Source organism: Scyliorhinus torazame, chromosome 16 (assembly GCF_047496885.1).
Source record: "Scyliorhinus torazame isolate Kashiwa2021f chromosome 16, sScyTor2.1, whole genome shotgun sequence".
Lineage (NCBI taxonomy): Eukaryota > Metazoa > Chordata > Chondrichthyes > Carcharhiniformes > Scyliorhinidae > Scyliorhinus > Scyliorhinus torazame.
The window spans coordinates 111,193,190-111,210,295 of NC_092722.1; the positions used below are offsets into that span (position 1 = coordinate 111,193,190).

Here is a 17,106-nt window from a genome sequence, read left to right on the forward strand (position 1 = left end):
TCCTAGGTAATGAATGGGCACATTATCGGTGGGTTGGAGGGCTGCTGGTCATAAGGGTGGCAATAAAGGAAAGAACGTCCAGGGGGAGCTGGAGTTCTGTTGAAGGGCTTTTGAAGAAGGCATCTGGACCAGAGTTCTGCGTGACGAGGTCTGACTAAACCAACCTTGACAAGGCCAAAATACTGCAGAGGTGGGAAATCTGAAACAAAAACATCAAACGCTCAGCAGACGTGACAGCAACTAGGGAGATAGACGGAGTTAACGTTTCCGGACCGAGGACCTTTCAACAGGGGGTGAACAACCTTTGGGCACGTGTAGAGCCAGAGTAAAGGGGGAAGAGGTTGGAAAAGAACACAAAGCAAAGGCTTGTGATGGTGAGGAGCGATGGAAGAGGGCGTGATCCTCTAGGATTGTCCTGAAAGACTCGCTCTCAGTCGCCTCTGTGCGTAACCCAGGAGAAAGATCGCAGCTGTGTGTTTTTTATCAATTCCTTTGAACATGTTTGCTTATTAAACTATGAAAATATTACAAACAAGGAGCAAAATCTGTTTGGACAGAATAAAACCGCCAGGTATGTGTCCAACCAGGGTTGGCAACCCTCAGCTGGAGCAATTAAATGATAAAACTGACGATGTGGGAGGCAAAAGGAGGTGATGACAGAAACGAGAGTTTTATACCAAACATTCTTTGCCGTCCTCACATTTGGAACTGAGCATTGCAGGAAATGTGCCCTACACACGTGTGTACTCAGGACGACCTGTCCCACTCAGAAGCTAAACTCCTGAAGTAGCTGATAATGGCTTGTCAATGCTGAAGTCTGTGAAGAGCAGTGATTCGGACTCAAAACGTTAACTCTGTTTCTCGGCCCACAGGTGCTGCCAGACCTGCTGGGTTTTGTCCAGCATTTTCTGTTTTTATTTATTATTAATGCTGAAGTCTCGATGGGGAAAGTCAATTTTGAACCTGTCTTCGTAGGTCAGTTAGAACAACAACAACATACATTATATGGCGCATGTAATCAAATCAAATCTGACAAGAGCGATGTCAACAACAACATTGACATTTTTGACACTGCGCCATAGAAAGTGAAATCAGGAACGTTGGCCAAGAGCTTGATCTTAGAGCGAGGTTTCTCGGAGCAACTGAAAAGAGGATAGGGGGCGATGAGGGCAAGGATACCTTTGCTGAGGGCCAAGGCAGCAAATGGTGAAGTAAGTAAAAGCACAGACGTACAAGTGAATTCTTAAAACTGTATCTAATGCAGCCTAAAGCTTGTCGTAGTCAGACAGGATTGCACACATACACTCACCCTCTCTCTGACACACACATACACTCTCTGTCTCTGACACACACACACACACACACACACACACACACACACACTCTCTCTCTCTGCTCTCTCACACACATACACTCACGCTTTCTCATGCTGACACTCATACACTCTCTCACACTCTCTCATACACTCTCTCACACCTCACACTCGCTCTCACACACACCCACATACGCTCACCCATGCGCTCTCACCTGCGCGCTCTCACCTGCGCGCTCTCACCTGCGCGCTCTCACCTGCGCGCTCTCACCTGCGCGCTCTCACCTGCGCGCTCTCACCTGCGCGCTCTCACCTGCGCGCTCTCACCTGCGCGCTCTCACCTGCGCGCTCTCACCTGCGCGCACTCACCTGCGCGCTCTCACCTGCGCGCTCTCACCTGCGCGCTCTCACCTGCGCGCTCTCACCTGCGCGCTCTCACCTGCGCGCTCTCACCTGCGCGCTCTCACCTGCGCGCTCTCACCTGCGCGCTCTCACCTGCGCGCTCTCACCTGCGCACTCTCACCTGCGCACTCTCACCTGCGCACTCTCTCATGCACACACACTCTGACACAAACACACACACATACACGCACTCTCTCACATATGCACATTCTCTCTCCCTCACCCGTGCACTTTTTCTCCCCGCCCTCTTTTGCTCCCGCCCCCACAGACACTCAATCCCCACCTCAGACACTCACTCTCCCTCAGACACTCACTCTCCCCCCTCTCAGACCTTCACTCTCCCCCCTCTCAGACCTTCACTCTCCCCCCTCTCAGACACTCACTCCCCCCTCTCAGACACTCACTCCCCCATCTCAGACACTCACTCCCCCTCTCAGACCCTCACTCTCCCCCCTCTCAGACCCTCACTCTCCCCCCCTCAGACACTCACTCTCCCCCCTCTCAGACACTCACTCTCCCCCCTCTCAGACACTCACTCTCCCCCCTCTCAGACACTCATTCCCCCTCTCAGACACTCACTCCCCCCTCTCAGACACTCACTCCCCCATCTCAGACACTCACTCCCCCTCTCAGACCCTCACTCTCCCCCCTCTCAGACACTCATTCCCCCTCTCAGACACTCACTCCCCCCTCTCAGACACTCACTCCCCCATCTCAGACACTCACTCCCCCTCTCAGACCCTCACTCTCCCTCTCAGACCTTCACTCTCCCCCCTCTCAGACCTTCACTCTCCCCCCTCTCAGACACTCACTCCCCCCTCTCAGACACTCACTCCCCCATCTCAGACACTCACTCCCCCTCTCAGACCCTCACTCTCCCCCCTCTCAGACCCTCACTCTCCCCCCCCTCAGACACTCACTCTCCCCCCCCTCAGACACTCACTCTCCCCCCCCCTCAGACACTCACTCTCCCCCCTCTCAGACACTCACTCTCCCCCCTCTCAGACACTCACTCTCCCCCCTCTCAGACACTCACTCTCCCCCCTCTCAGACACTCACTCCCCCCTCTCAGACACTCTCTCCCCCATCTCAGACACTCACTCTCCCTCTCAGACCTCACTCTCCCCCCTCTCAGACACTCACTCTCCCCCCTCTCAGACACTCACTCTCCCCCCTCTCAGACACTCATTCCCCCTCTCAGACACTCACTCCCCCCTCTCAGACACTCACTCCCCCATCTCAGACACTCACTCCCCCTCTCAGACCCTCACTCTCCCTCTCAGACCTCACTCTCCCCCATCTCAGACACTCACTCCCCCTCTCAGACACTCACTCTCCCCCCTCTCAGACCCTCACTCTCCCCCCTCTCAGACCCTCACTCTCCCCCCTCTCAGACACTCACTTCCCCCTCTCAGACACTCACTCTCCCCCCTCTCAGACCCTCACTCTCCCCCCTCTCAGACACTCACTTCCCCCTCTCAGACACTCACTTCCCCCTCTCAGACACTCACTCTCCCCCCTCTCAGACCCTCACTCTCCCCCCTCTCAGACACTCACTCCCCCCTCACAGATACTCACTCCCCCTTTCAGCCACTCTGGGCTCGAAGCCCCATCTTGGGAGAAATGTCACCAAGCTGGTGTAAAAATGCTGGCGTTGCACTCCGGAGTTTCCTCAAAAAAAGATCAGTCGATTCTCTTACCTTCAGGGGTGTAGCAGGGACCCGGAATAGTCACACAGCTTCAGCTGCGGGTACGGGCCCTCGTACTTCGGTTTTCGAGTCCACACGTGTGCACGCTGCCGGCCTACAGCGGCCGTGCTGAGTGCCAAGGTGGACTCGGACCCTGGAGACGTCTCCGAAATGTAGGTCCCCCGATCGTCCGCGTGCCCTTACATCGGACCAGCCCAATCTGTGCCCCTGCTGCCCATCATGCCCCCCCCCCCCCCCGGTGCCCAATCCTCCCTGCCCCCCACCTGGGCAGCCGCGGATTGAGTCTGCAGCCGCCACGTGCGGTTCCTGAATGACAATAGATGGTTAGAACCACGTCGACAGGATCTCGGCCGGCTGGGAGCAGAGAATCGCTGGGCATTGGCTGTGCGGAGTAAATCGCGGAATCGCTAATTCTCAGGTCCCGGAGAATCGCCAGAGCGGCGCCGGGCCCGATTTCAGAGCGAAAGCTGATTCTCCGCTCCGGCGCCAAACGCGATTTTGGCACGGAGCTGCGGAGAATCCAGCCCTCTATCTCTCATACACATTCTTTAATAAGAACACAGGGCGGTCTACACCAAGTAAAAATAAAGTTTTATTTACAAACAATATACAAATATATATATATATATATATATATATATATACACACTTACAGCTCGACCCCGATTGAGTTCCTGCTCGGTCGGTGCCTTAATGGCTAACCTTGTATACATTGGGTAATTGAGATACCACACCCTTGCGGGAGAGCTCATACTTCGCAAGGAGCAGGGAACGACCAGCATTCCCAACCTGTATGTCCCATGTGGGATTTTGGACACTCATTCTCGCGCACACTCATTCTCTCTCGCACACTCTCTCTCACACACTCTCACTCATTTTCAAATACTCTTTCCAATTCTTCCTCTAACGCACATTCTTTCTTACACAATACACACTCTCTCGCTCTCACACACTCATGCAGCACACACCCTCAACCTGGCAGTGGAAGGGAAATGCGTTAATATGGTGAGCCATGCAAAACGCTATTGAAATCAGTGGCTTTGTAGCACCCTGCCCACAATTTCAGTCTCTGTCTGTCTCTCTCTCACTCACACACACACACACACACACGAACACACGCACACAAATCTCCACGCGCATTCTTCCACCCGCCTGCACACTCACACCCACCCACATACACCTAGACACGCGCAGGCACTTGCACACTCCCTGAGATGCACACACAAACTCCCACAACACACACGCACACACCAACTCCCACAAGCACACGCCTCCACACGTGAATGCATACTGCTCCACACATTTGAATACGCACACACTTCCACACATGTGAATGCACACACACTTCCACATGTGAATGCAGCTTCCACACACGTGAAAGCACACACACTTCCGCATATGTAAACATAGACACGCTTCCACGCATATGGACAAAGACACGCTTCCATGCATGTGAATGCACACGCTTCCACACATGAACACACATGCTCCACACGTGCATACACGCTTCCACATCTTATCACACACACTTCCACATGTGATTGTATACTTGCTTCCACATGTGATTGCACACATGCTTCCACATGTGATCGCATACGCGCTTCCACGCATGTGAATTCACACACTTTCACACGTGAACATGCACATGGCTCCACACATGTGAACATGCACAAGCATCCACACGTGAATGCACATGCTTCCATACATGAACACACATGCTTCCACATGTGAACGCACATGTGCTTCCACATGCGAATGCACATGCGCTTCCACACGCGAACGCACATGTGCTTCCACATGCGAACGCACATGCGCTTCCACACGCGAACGCACATGTGCTTCCACATGTGAATGCACATGCGCTTCCACACGCGAACGCACATGCGCTTCCACACGTGAACGCACAAGCGCTTCCACACGTGAAGGCACACGTGCTTCCACACCTGAAGCCACACGTGCTTCCACACCTGAAGGCACATGTGCTTCCACACGTGAAGGCACACGTGCTTCCACACGTGAAGGCACACGTGCGTCCACACGTGAAGGCACACGTGCTTCCACACGTGAAGGCACACGTGCTTCCACACGTGAAGGCACAGGTGCTTCCACACGTGAAGGCACAGGTGCTTCCACACGTGAAGGCACAGGTGCTTCCACACGTGAAGGCACAGGTGCTTCCACACGTGAAGGCACAGGTGCTTCCACACGTGAAGGCACAGGTGCTTCCACACGTGAAGGCACAGGTGCTTCCACACGTGAATGCGCACGCGCTTCCACACGTGAATGCGCACGCGCTTCCACACGTGAACGCGCACGCGCTTCCACACGTGAACGCGCACGCGCTTCCACACGTGAACGCACACGCGCTTCCACACGTGAACACCACACGCGCTTCCACACGTGAACACCACACGCGCTTCCACACGTGCTTCCACATGTGAACGCACACGCGCTTCCACATGTGAACACCACACGTGCTTCCACACGTGAACACCACACGTGCTTCCACATGTGAACGCCACACGTGCTTCCACGCATGTGAATGCGCACACTCCCACCCACACACTTCCCACCCACCCACACACCTTCCCACCCCCACACACACTTCCCCATGCGGGCACACTCACTTCCCCATGCATGTGCACCCCCATACATATTCCCCTGTCCCACGCCCTTACACACACACAAACTCATACAAGGCATACGACTCTAATACAGTCCTACGCACAGCCTCACTTACACTCTTTCTCTCACTTGCACCCACTGTCTCATACTTGCACACGCACACACACTCTCTCACTAACATACAAGCACACTTTCACACACACATGCATTTCTCTCACACACCCACTCATATCTCTCACACACCCACTCATTCTCACACTCACTCTCACATTCTCTCACTCACACCTCTCTCTCTCTTACACTCACACACTACATGCATTAGGTATCCAATTTAGCACTTGGTGTCACATAGCACATTTGTCATTTTCAGATTAATGTATCAGTCCCATTGGCATTGCAACTTCCTGATTGGTGCTGATTTCTCCTTGCTGCACTCTGCCTTGGGTTCATTGTCCTCATTTCAGTACAAAATGGACAACTCTGAACTTTGGATACGCAAACTGCCCTGGCTTTGTTCCTCTCCTGGGTCATGTGTCCATTTCTCTACAAGAGGTCAATTTTTAAAAAAGACATCACTCTTGGCTGGAATGTGCAATGCCGCATAAACATTGAGTACGGAATAAAGACTCACCATTTCTCTCACTTTTCACCTATTTGGCTTTTTATCATCTTCGCCTTCAGTTCAGACACCAGGATGTATGAGACTTGGGACTGTGTGGATACTTTAACCATTAGCAGCCCACCAGTACAACCTTCCTGGGGGGGGGGGGGGAGCTGACTGATCAGCTGTTCTTTGGATGGGGCGATGCACTAATAAAGACATCTTTACTGATATCTTAATAGAATTGCTGAGTATTCATTACTCTTATTTTGCAAAAGCCTTCCTTTCCACGTCTCCACCTTTAGCAGGAGACGTCACATTCGCTCACCCTCCCAGTCGAATGGGCTAGTCTTCAGTTTGCTGATGCAGCCAAAAGGGGGGGGGGGCGGGAAACCCACCCTTGGGGGGGGGGGGAGACCCACCCTTTCCTCAATAAACCAGAGACCGCATTATAAATAAAGAATTCCGGCCTTGTTGCGTGTTCCAAATGCACCCTTTCTCAAATAAAACATGCAAATTTATCAGAGTGACCATTTAAAATAGTCCATTGTCGAGCAACAATAAAGGATGTAACAATTATCCTTTTTCGTAAACTATCAATAGTCAATTTTTGTTTCATCGCCTACAGGGATCTTATTATCTGTAACAATTCAAGGCTTTGTCACCCTCTGCTGTCCCACTCTCTCTGTATTGAGGCAGCTTGTAGAGATGTCCCTGTTATATGACTGCTGCAGTGCTTTCCTTTGATATTACAAGGCAAAAACTCCATTTTCTATCTATAGATTCAGGTATTTCTACATTCTGGGCCTGTGCTGGTTACTGTGTACATCTCTCTCTCTCTCTCTCTCCCACCTATCATGAATATTCAAAAGCTGCAGTCAGTAGTACCAAGGACGCAGGTGGCAAAAAAAATACAATCAAATAATTTAAGGATCATTGTGCCTCCAAATGGGGACATTAAAACAGATGGTGTCATTCTGGAGAAATGAGAGGTGCCCCCCCTCTCTCTCATTTACCCTTCGCTTCATCCGTACTGATTGAGCGGTAGCTCTAGGGATAGCCCTCAGAACTGGAGCGTTTGTGCTGTGAGGCAGCGTGATTACATCTTTAGATCTGCCGTGCAATGCACAGTGATGAGCAGTCCTCTAGGGGAAGCTTTTGCCACAGCTAACACGAGAAATGTATTGAAACATAGATTTGTGGAATGTGCCAGCTTAGGGGAGAATGTGGGCTGCCCGGGACCTGGGTCTTCCACACACTCAGCAATGAAACATTTGGCCTCTCAATGTGGGCTAATGGAAATTGAATACCTTCCCTCTCCGCATCAGCAGTGTGGAAAGACCTGTTCTACTGCATCGTCTGTTTGATGTGTGCCCTGATGCACTCTCGCCTGCATTTCTTAAGCCAAAGATAAAAGGGATTCTGAGAGATGTAAGCAGTTAATAAATAGGTGGATATCTGACTGTTTCTCTGTTTTAATGTGTCGTCTGTTTATGCGTCTCCTGATATAAATATTACCCCTGTCAGGATCTCCTCCTCCTCCCCTCCCCATGAAGTCACTTAGGCACTTCCAGTTGGTGGCAAGAGATATATCCATAATACTCCCTCCACTATCCCAGCTGACTTCTCCAACACGTTAATGCATCAGAATGGCCGCACTGTTTGAAGGTCTCCTCCTCCTAGAGCTGCAGAGGTAGATAAAGGAAATCAACATAAAATGCCTTACTAGCCCCGGCATTTGTCTAGTGATGATTGCCTGCCATGGTTTTAATTCTCCTCACTGGTGACTGTGAGCTGAGAGAGGAGCAGAGCAAAAAAGAGTCACGGTTGCTCAGATCACTGGTTTGTGCAAGGTTGCCCAGGATTGTTGGACCTTTCCCTGAGCATTTGGTCAGGTATTATTATCCGGATCCAGGATGGCTCACGCTGCATCCCACATCAAGAAAAACCGGGAATTGGAAGCTGTGACCGAGGATGACAAAGTCGTCAAGAAACACCGGAAACGTTCCCGGGATCGAAAGAAAAAGGTACCTTGGCAAATTTGCCCATCGGCACATTCCATTGTTCTAATTCCAATACAATGTACTTAACAATTCATTGTCAAGTCTGCATGAAGGCAGCCTCTGTACTTCTGAACATGCCTTGCTACCTATATTTATACAGTTGATTTCCCCCCCATTTGCTGGACATTCCAGTGGTTTGTTTGCAGAGATTTTATTTTCTCTGTTAAATTCCTTAATGTGGACTGCAGTGTTGGTGCGGGAATGGTGTTTATTCAGATAAGAGGGAGCCAGCATCAGGGTGGGTTCTCATTTCACTGGAATCATTTGGTGCTGTTAAAAAAAAAAAATCAACATATACATCTGTTCCAGATTTTTGAAGCTGTCTTTAATTCAATTCACGCCATGGGACCGCCAGAGTGTACAAGTGCCTCGGAGTGGAATTGGGAACCATATTTTAAGATTACTTACGCAATTAAATTCTATCTAAGACACACGCGCGCACACAGCGAACCATGCCTCTTAAATGAGAACAATTTAAAAAGGACAATAAACACTGAGAGATGTAACCGTTCAGTTTGCCGGCCTCGTATTTCAGCAAGACAATGCTTCTTCTATTTTGGGGAGATAATTAGCAATGGACACTATTGTGTTCTGTGTGACCTTAACCCACGCACTCCCGCAATTCTCTCTCGCCGTGTAGTGCATGTTGGAGCTTTGTGATTTGAGATTTTTTTTTATTGTCTGTGGGCTGTGTTTGAATTCTATTGTTGCAATCCTGCAAACAAGTACCAATTGGCGCCCTGAATAGTTCAGTGAAATTCTTTAAGAGCTAAATTTATTTTGGAAACTGAGCATCGTTTATCTAACTCCGATTAGATGCAGCCAAATGATTGATGTAGTATAATCCATTGAGCAGACACTTGGGCTGGACTTCTCTGCATTGCTGTGTCACCACCTTTTTATGAAATGCCCTTGATGCCAGATGAGCATGGGCTTAATCTAACAACAAATGCAGCTACCACTAAACGACATGCAAATAACATAAACAAGGTCTGCAAGATCATGCCTCCCGCTCCTTCAGTGATCATCCTCCTCCTGTGGATTTGTTGACCTCAATAACAGTGGCAATTGGATAGAAGAGGGAGGACACTCCTGTTTATCTCTTATGTGCAAAGAGCAACGATATCACTATATTAGTGGCCATGACAGAGGCATTTTAGGACTGTGTACTCTCCTCCCCCCCCCCCCCCCCCCAAACTGTAAACAATGCACAACCAGTGAGGTCTGAGCACCTAGCGCTCCGATCCATTGACATATGAAAATGGCCAGCAGAGTAAAGAATTGAGTGCAGTTTCTGAGGTGCTGCTCGTTAGAGGTCACGGCTGTATGCAGGGCTCTCCCCTGTGAAGCATTGTATTTTTTGTTGTTATTAACGCTGCTGTAGTACATGGATGTTGGTTCACGGAATTTATCACTGCTCTTTGTGCTGTCCTGGGGGGTTGGACTGCCAAAACGGAACCAGCCTTATTTTTAGCCCTAAACGTGTGGAATTGGCCACTCGTTGATTTGGTAAGGATTTGATGCAGAGCTGGGGGCAGGGCTGGTACTCCCGTATTCTCTGTGCCGGTGCTGTTACTATGCGTTTCTATATGTGAAAAGAGAAAGGACAAAGTTTTGTAGAAAATCAGCCTGCATAAAAATGGTGCACTAAATAGTTATTAATGGGGCATTTATTTAAAAGGAATTACTGAGATACTTCTTTATTCTTGGGTGGATTTTTCAGTATTTGGCGTTACAACAAAGCACAGGTGCCTCATTCTCGCCCATGTCCCCCATTTTCTTAACTGCAGAAATAGCACCTCTCTTGTCCTGTCCAAATATGCTGCACATTCTATTGCCTCAGTGCGTACGACCTTGCAATGTAGCCCCCGTGCTGTCCTATCCATCCCATTGTCCTCTCTCCAGTGCTAAGCTTCCCACCATTGTTCATCACATTTTCTGGTATGGGTGGCCCAAAACGTACGCTGGCCACAAACTAATCTGAAGCCTAGCGCTAAAATAAGGCCATCACTTTGCTCGAGTACCTTCCTTTGTCCTGTTTTGGAACGTCAGTGAAATGAATGGGAAGTTGTAAGAAAATGATTTGATAAGGACGCTTATGTTGTGGCAGGTTAGTGCATGACCTCTGTGGATCAGATGGTAGGTTTGCATTGAGGGAATTCAGCTCATTACATGTTCGCCCTCAATTGGGGGGATATGGATTGCTGTCTCCTTCAAAGAGGACCTCGTGTATCTCCTTTCAGCTGGAGGGTGAAGGAGTCTTCCCAATTTCTCACCTGGAATATTGTTGGTTCTGGAAAGAGAAATTTGAACCAAATAAAGGTCCAGACATACATTGATGGTTAATAGTGTGTGCTCATCTGTTTTCAGTACATTGAGTCTGCACTATTTCAGATTCCGTTATCTCATCAGGATTTACCAAAAAGACCAGTTGTGGACTTCAAAACGCAAATCAAGGGATTGCAACTTTTTGGGATTTGAAACCATACAATGATGATAGGAAAGTGGGAAATATTTAAGGAACATTGCTGAAGCTGCAGTCAAACTTCATTTGGTCAAAGGGAAACAGATCAATATGGTTAATTAGGGATATGAGAGTACTATTGAAGGCAGTAGTGCTGGACATTGAGAAGATAATTGATATCTCCTGCAAAATCCTTCATCATTACTTTTTGTTACCGTTGGATTTGCTTATTCTCCTAACAGGTTCCCATGGTCCTTAAACTTGAGCCATCCAAAACTCAGCTGCCTCTCTCCTAACTCGCACCATATTCTCCCATTAAACTTCTGCTTGCTAATCTATATTCATTCCCAGACCCCCCTCCCCCCTTTTTTCTCTTGACTTCTTCCATTTTACTTGGGTGCGCCACAGTGCCGGTTGATCCATCTTCTCCTGACGGTCACCCATTCCTCTTCCAATCCCGCTGTCATTATGTCTCTCCCTCTCCCATTCCCTCTCCCATGTCCCCACTATTTCACTCTCTCCTCGGCTGCAAACCTTGATACTCCCACAATTCTCACTGATCCCCGATGTTCTGGTTCCTGTTTTTTCTCCTTCCTCCACACATCATCTCTGCATTGGCATCTCATTATTATCCAGTCATTGTTCCTGTCTTTTTGACTTTGTGCATAATTCTGCCCTGTGTAACAAGGCCGACCTTGTGACTGTCCTGTAGAGTTTGTTCCTTTCAGTTTTGGTGATACATTTCGATCATATAACACTCAACTTTATTTCTTCCAATGACCCCAACAAGTGAATCTGTTGCTTCATTTCCATTTCCATACTTCCATCTTCTGCCACCGCTGACCCCAGATACTTAAAACTACTCACTCCCTCCCAAGTCTTCACCCAGAATCGTTACACCTTCTCTCCAATCCTATATGGGCTGGTTTAGCTCAGTGGGCTAGACAGCTGGTTTGTCATGCAGAACAAGACCAGCAGCGCAAGTTCAATTCCTGTACCGGCTTACCCGAACAGGCGCCGTAATGTGGCGACTAGGGGCTTTTCACAGTAAGTTCATACTTGTGACAATAAAAGATTATTATTATTCCTTATGCCCAAACTGACACTCCAGGTATTGGCTCCTGGTCCCTGAATGCCACATCTGTATGGTCAGTTTCCTCCTGGGCATTGCACTGTCTATATCCGTAACAACCTCCAGCCCAAGGCCCTCTGAGAACGCTACTCCTCAAACTCTGGTCTCTTGCCTGTTTCGTTCATTCTATGATTGGTGGCTGTGCTTTTAGCTGACCGGTCCCTAAATTCTCTAATTGCTTCCCTGAGCCTTTGTGGCTTCCGCACACCTCTCTCTCTCTCTCTCTCTCTCTCTCTCTCTCTCTCTCTCTCTCTCTCTCTCTCTCTCCTCCTCCTCCTCAAATATTTCCTCTTTGACCAAGCTTTTCACCAGCTGTCCTAATTTATCCTTTCTCTGCTCAGTGTCAACTTCTTTGCCTGATTGAAGCGCCTCAGGACATTTTGCTCCCTGAACGGCACTCCCATTATAAGTTGTTGTAATATGATTGTTGAGAAAAAAATGATTAGACACTATAATAACCTAATCCAGGCAACTTGAACCCATCCATTTTAAACAAATTAGGTGCTGAAATTAATAAAACTTCAACTGCCGTTATTGTAGTTTCAGAACATGAAGAAAATTCTTCGCATTTGAAAAATGGTAATATAGCTGTGTTGTTTAAATAAGAGTCAACAGTTATATCTGGAAGTGATTGACCAATGAGTTAAAGACCTCAAGTAGACAAAGGCTGGGATTTTCCCGCCCCTGCCCAGCAGATCCCGCCATGGCAGATGCAGCAATCCAGGCAAATGTCCATTGATTTTGGCGGGACTGGAAGATCCTGCCAGCGGACGGGGCTGGAATATCCCACCTGAGGTCGTTGAGAGATCGAGTGAGTGAATTTAACACAATTTGTTTGAAGGTAGTTAGCATTGATTAGGGCCATATTCTGGAGTTGTTTTTAAACATTGCTGATATAATGAACAGGCGAAATGCAGTTGACTTTGATTTCCAGGAACAGTCCTTGAAAGTTCCATACTGATGGCTGTTGAGTAAAGAATTATGGAAAGGAGTCATGAGTCTATGAGTAGAAACTTGTGCCCTCCCCCATAATGAATTTGGTGCCAGTGGGAGCACTTGAATGAGTGGCAGCGTGATGAGTAGGGACCCTGCCACCTTCCTGTCCCCCACCCCGATTAACTCCCTGGAAGTACGGCCCATGGACGGCCTTCCTGCCCCACTGCCAATTGAGGTCCTTCCTGCTACCACTTTGAGGCTCATCCTGCCACCACTCTAACACAGTGGCAGGCGGGTGGTCCTTGCCATTGGGAGGGCATGACAAACAAAACCTAATACGTTCGCTTGTGAGGTCCCGGGGTGAGAGGGTTGTCCTTTATTCAAAGGCACTCAGTGCCTGATTGAGGGGCCTGGCATTGCATGACCTTGCTGAGAGCCACCTCTATGCTCTTGCTGCTGACATCCTTCCCCTGCAATCCTCTTCCTGTTGTCACTCACCTGTGCCAGGGTCCCGAGTCCCAGGTGGATGTAGTACTGGTATCGGTCACCACTTCCACAGTGGCACTGCTGAGTATAGAAGAGCTGTCAGACTCCGATTGGCCAAAGCTCTCGGTGAGCGTGACAGCCGCCCAGGGGCCATGATCTTGTTTGAAGGCTGGCCAGTTTTAAGTGCCTGAGTGAGACAAAGATGTGGTGGCCTTCCCAACAAGAGGTGACGTGAGGGTCTCGCCAGCTCCAGCTAAAGACCAAGTGCCCCATTGCCTGCACAATAATCTGCTCTATGACTGGGGATGGCCCAGAAAATCCAAATGCATTATGTACATGATGATCTAAATGGGTCCAAGCTTTGGGTATTCTTTTGTAAGGAGAAGAGATTGAGGGATATGGCAAGGGAACAGATAGGGGGAGTTGATCTTTTTGTTTTAAAAGCGACTTGCTTGTTAAGGCCTCTTAGCATTTGTCAATTCCATCTTTGACCTTGTGCATTGGTGTAGAAATGCTTTTAAAAAATAAATTTAGATTACCCAATTCATTTTTTCCAATTAGTGTGGCCAATCCACCTACCCTGCACATCTTTGGGTTGTGGGGGCGAAACCCACGCAAACACGCGGAGAATGTGCAAACTCCACGTGACAGTGACCCAGAGCCGGGATCGAACCTGGGATCTCGGCGCCGTGAGGCAGCAGTGCTAACTACTGCGCCTCCGTGCTGCCCAGGTGTGGAAATACTTAGTGCTGTTCGCAAACCACTAATTTGAAACGGGGTTATCATCCCTGTTAAATTGAGAAATTTCATGCAAACATGTTAAGCATCCATCACAGCCCATTATTCCTTGGTTCTATTGAGCTAATTCCCACAATACACATTTACCGCTAAGCGACATGCAAATAGTAGCTGCAGAATTAAGCATTTTTCTCCTTTTAGTTTTTAACATTAACCCTTATCCTCTCACTTAATACTGGTGGTAATTAGATATAAAAGGACTGACACTAATTTTCTCCTTCAGTCAACTGCAAACTGTTGCTAACTGGGCAGTCAATTAAGTCTGACGTGAACTAAATATTATTTATGTTTAAAAAGAAAGAAGGTACATCTTATAAAATTGATCTACACAATTAAAAGTCTTGCTTCCAGTATTTGTTTGGACTCCTCGAAGGCACCTCATCTTAACAATCTCATTGCATCTGTGAAAATTTAAATCATAATTCATTCAGATGTTTGAATTATTCCGTCATGGGATGTGGGCATCACTGACAAGGCCAGCATTCATTGCCCATCTCTAATTGTCCTTGAGAAGGTTGTGGTGAGCTGCCTTCTTGAACCGCTGCAGTCCATGTGGTGTAGGTATAACCACAGTGCTGTTAGGGAGGGAGTTCAGGATTTTGACCCAGCGAGAGTGAAGAAATGGAGTTGGGATGGTGAATGGCCTGGAGGGGATCCTCCAAGTGGTGGTGTCCCCATATATCTACTGCCCTTGTCCTTCTGGATGGTCCTGTTTGTATGTTTGGAAGGTGCTGCCTAAGGAGTTCCTGCCTGGTTGCTTTTTAATTGGTCAGTGGACTATTTCAGCCAATTCAAGACCAGGGGCGAAATTCTCCATAATCGGCACGATGTCCGCCGACTGGCGGCAAAAACGGCGCGAATCAGTCCGGCATCGCGCCGCCCCAAAGGTGCAGAATCCTCCGGAACTTGAGGGGCCGAGCCCTAACCTTGAGGGGCTAGGCCCGCGCCGGACTGATTTCCGCCCCGCCAGCTGGCGGAAAAGGCCTTTGGTGCCCCGCCAGTTGGCACGGAAATAACATTGCCGGGCGGCGCATGCACGGGAGCGTCAGCGGCCGCTCACGGCATCCCCGTGCATGCGCAGTGGAGGGAGCCTCTTCTGCCTCCGCCATGGTGGAGACCATGGCGAAGGCGGAAGGAAAAGAGTGCCCCCACGGCACAGGCCCGCCCGCGGATCGGTGGGCCCCGATCACGGGCTAGGCCACCGTGGGGGCACCCCCCGGGGCCAGATCGCCCCCTGCCCCCCCCCAGGACCCCGGAGCCCGCCCGCGCCACCTTGTCCCGCCGGTAAGAGAGGTGGTTTAATCCACGCTGGCGGGACAGGCATTCTAGCAGCGGGACTTCGGCCCATCCGGGCCGGAGAATCGCCAAGGGGGGGCCTGCCAACCGGCGTGGCGCGATTCCCGCCCCCGCCGAATATCCGGTGCCGGAGAATTCGGCAACCGGCGGGGGCGGGATTCACGCCAGCCCCCGGCGATTTTCCGACCCGGCCGGGGGTCGGAGAATCTCGCCCCTGTTCTCTTTATTGGACAGGTAGGAAAACGTCTAATTAGCAACAAATAAAAACTGAGTAAGTAGCCAATGACAGTACTGACATTTCTTCCAACCTACCAATCTGCAGCCATGAACTACTATCAAGCAAACCAATCAAATTCCTGATTTCACTTTATTTTCAGCTGCCATTTGCCTTCTTCATTGAGCTTGGTGTTTATTACTGAAAATAACATAATAAAGGAACCTTGCGCTCATGTAAAACTACCTATGTCTTTACTCTCACTAAGTCCTGGTCACCCATCACCCTTCTGTTTGGTGACCTATATTTGCTCCCAGTGCACCAATACCTCGATTGATAAATTTTCTTCCTGATGTTCAAATCACTTCACCTTGCTCCATCATGCTTCTTCACCTGTCTTAATGTTATCTCCTTTGCCTCGGCATATATTTTTGTTTGCCGACACTCCTGCAAAGCACCTTGGGATATTTTGTTACTTTAATGGCGCTACATAAGTGCAAGTTCTTGTTCTTTGTGCTGTTCAAGGAATGAAAAGCTGCCTAATTTGGCAATCGGAGATCAGAAATAAAAATTACAACCGGTTTTACAATTTTACACGGGCATGGAGATGTTGGGGGAAATTTGGGGATGTTAATGATCTTGTCAAGATTTGATATCTATTCAGAGGGGTACACTCTCCGGCAATAAGCTGGTATCCGTGTTGCAATAAATATTAGCGTGTTATTGCATGTTAACACAATACATTGCGTGGTAGAAGACATGGTTATGTTATGTAGCACTTAACAGCAATAAACACCAGTGATGAGTAAAATAAGTGCCCAAAGTCCTACCATATCCAAAGCTTTTCCTATGGTCTTCCGGCCAATCGTTATCTGTCAGCCAATATCATCAGAAATAGATGATCTGACTGGCTGTTGGTGGAACTTGGCTACACACAAAACAGGGTGCCACATTTCCTACATTCCACTTCAAAAGTGCTCCACTGGCTGTATTGTGCTTTGGAAAGTCCCTCGGTTATCAAAGTCTCAACAGATTTGCAAGTTCTGTTTTTTTTTCATTTTACTTCCC

The 17,106-nt window shown here is 48.9% G+C and overlaps 1 protein-coding gene across 45 annotated transcripts in view; it reads left to right on the forward strand.

Moving 5' to 3' along the window:
* The window catches only part of ank3b (ankyrin 3b), a 1,101,178-nt gene that overhangs the window by 495,854 nt on the left and 588,218 nt on the right, over positions 1-17,106 (forward strand). For 6 of the 45 annotated variants that reach the window (XM_072478835.1, XM_072478837.1, XM_072478860.1 and 3 more), the window contains exon 1: positions 8,035-8,676. The exons of 3 other annotated variants lie outside the window; for them this stretch is intronic. In XM_072478835.1, the coding sequence (XP_072334936.1) occupies positions 8,566-8,676 (111 nt within the window). In that variant the 5' untranslated portion in view covers positions 8,035-8,565. Of the gene's footprint in view, positions 1-8,011; positions 8,677-17,106 lie in introns of those variants that run through there. 36 more of the 45 variants (XM_072478834.1, XM_072478858.1, XM_072478836.1 and 33 more) reach the window with 22 other exon arrangements.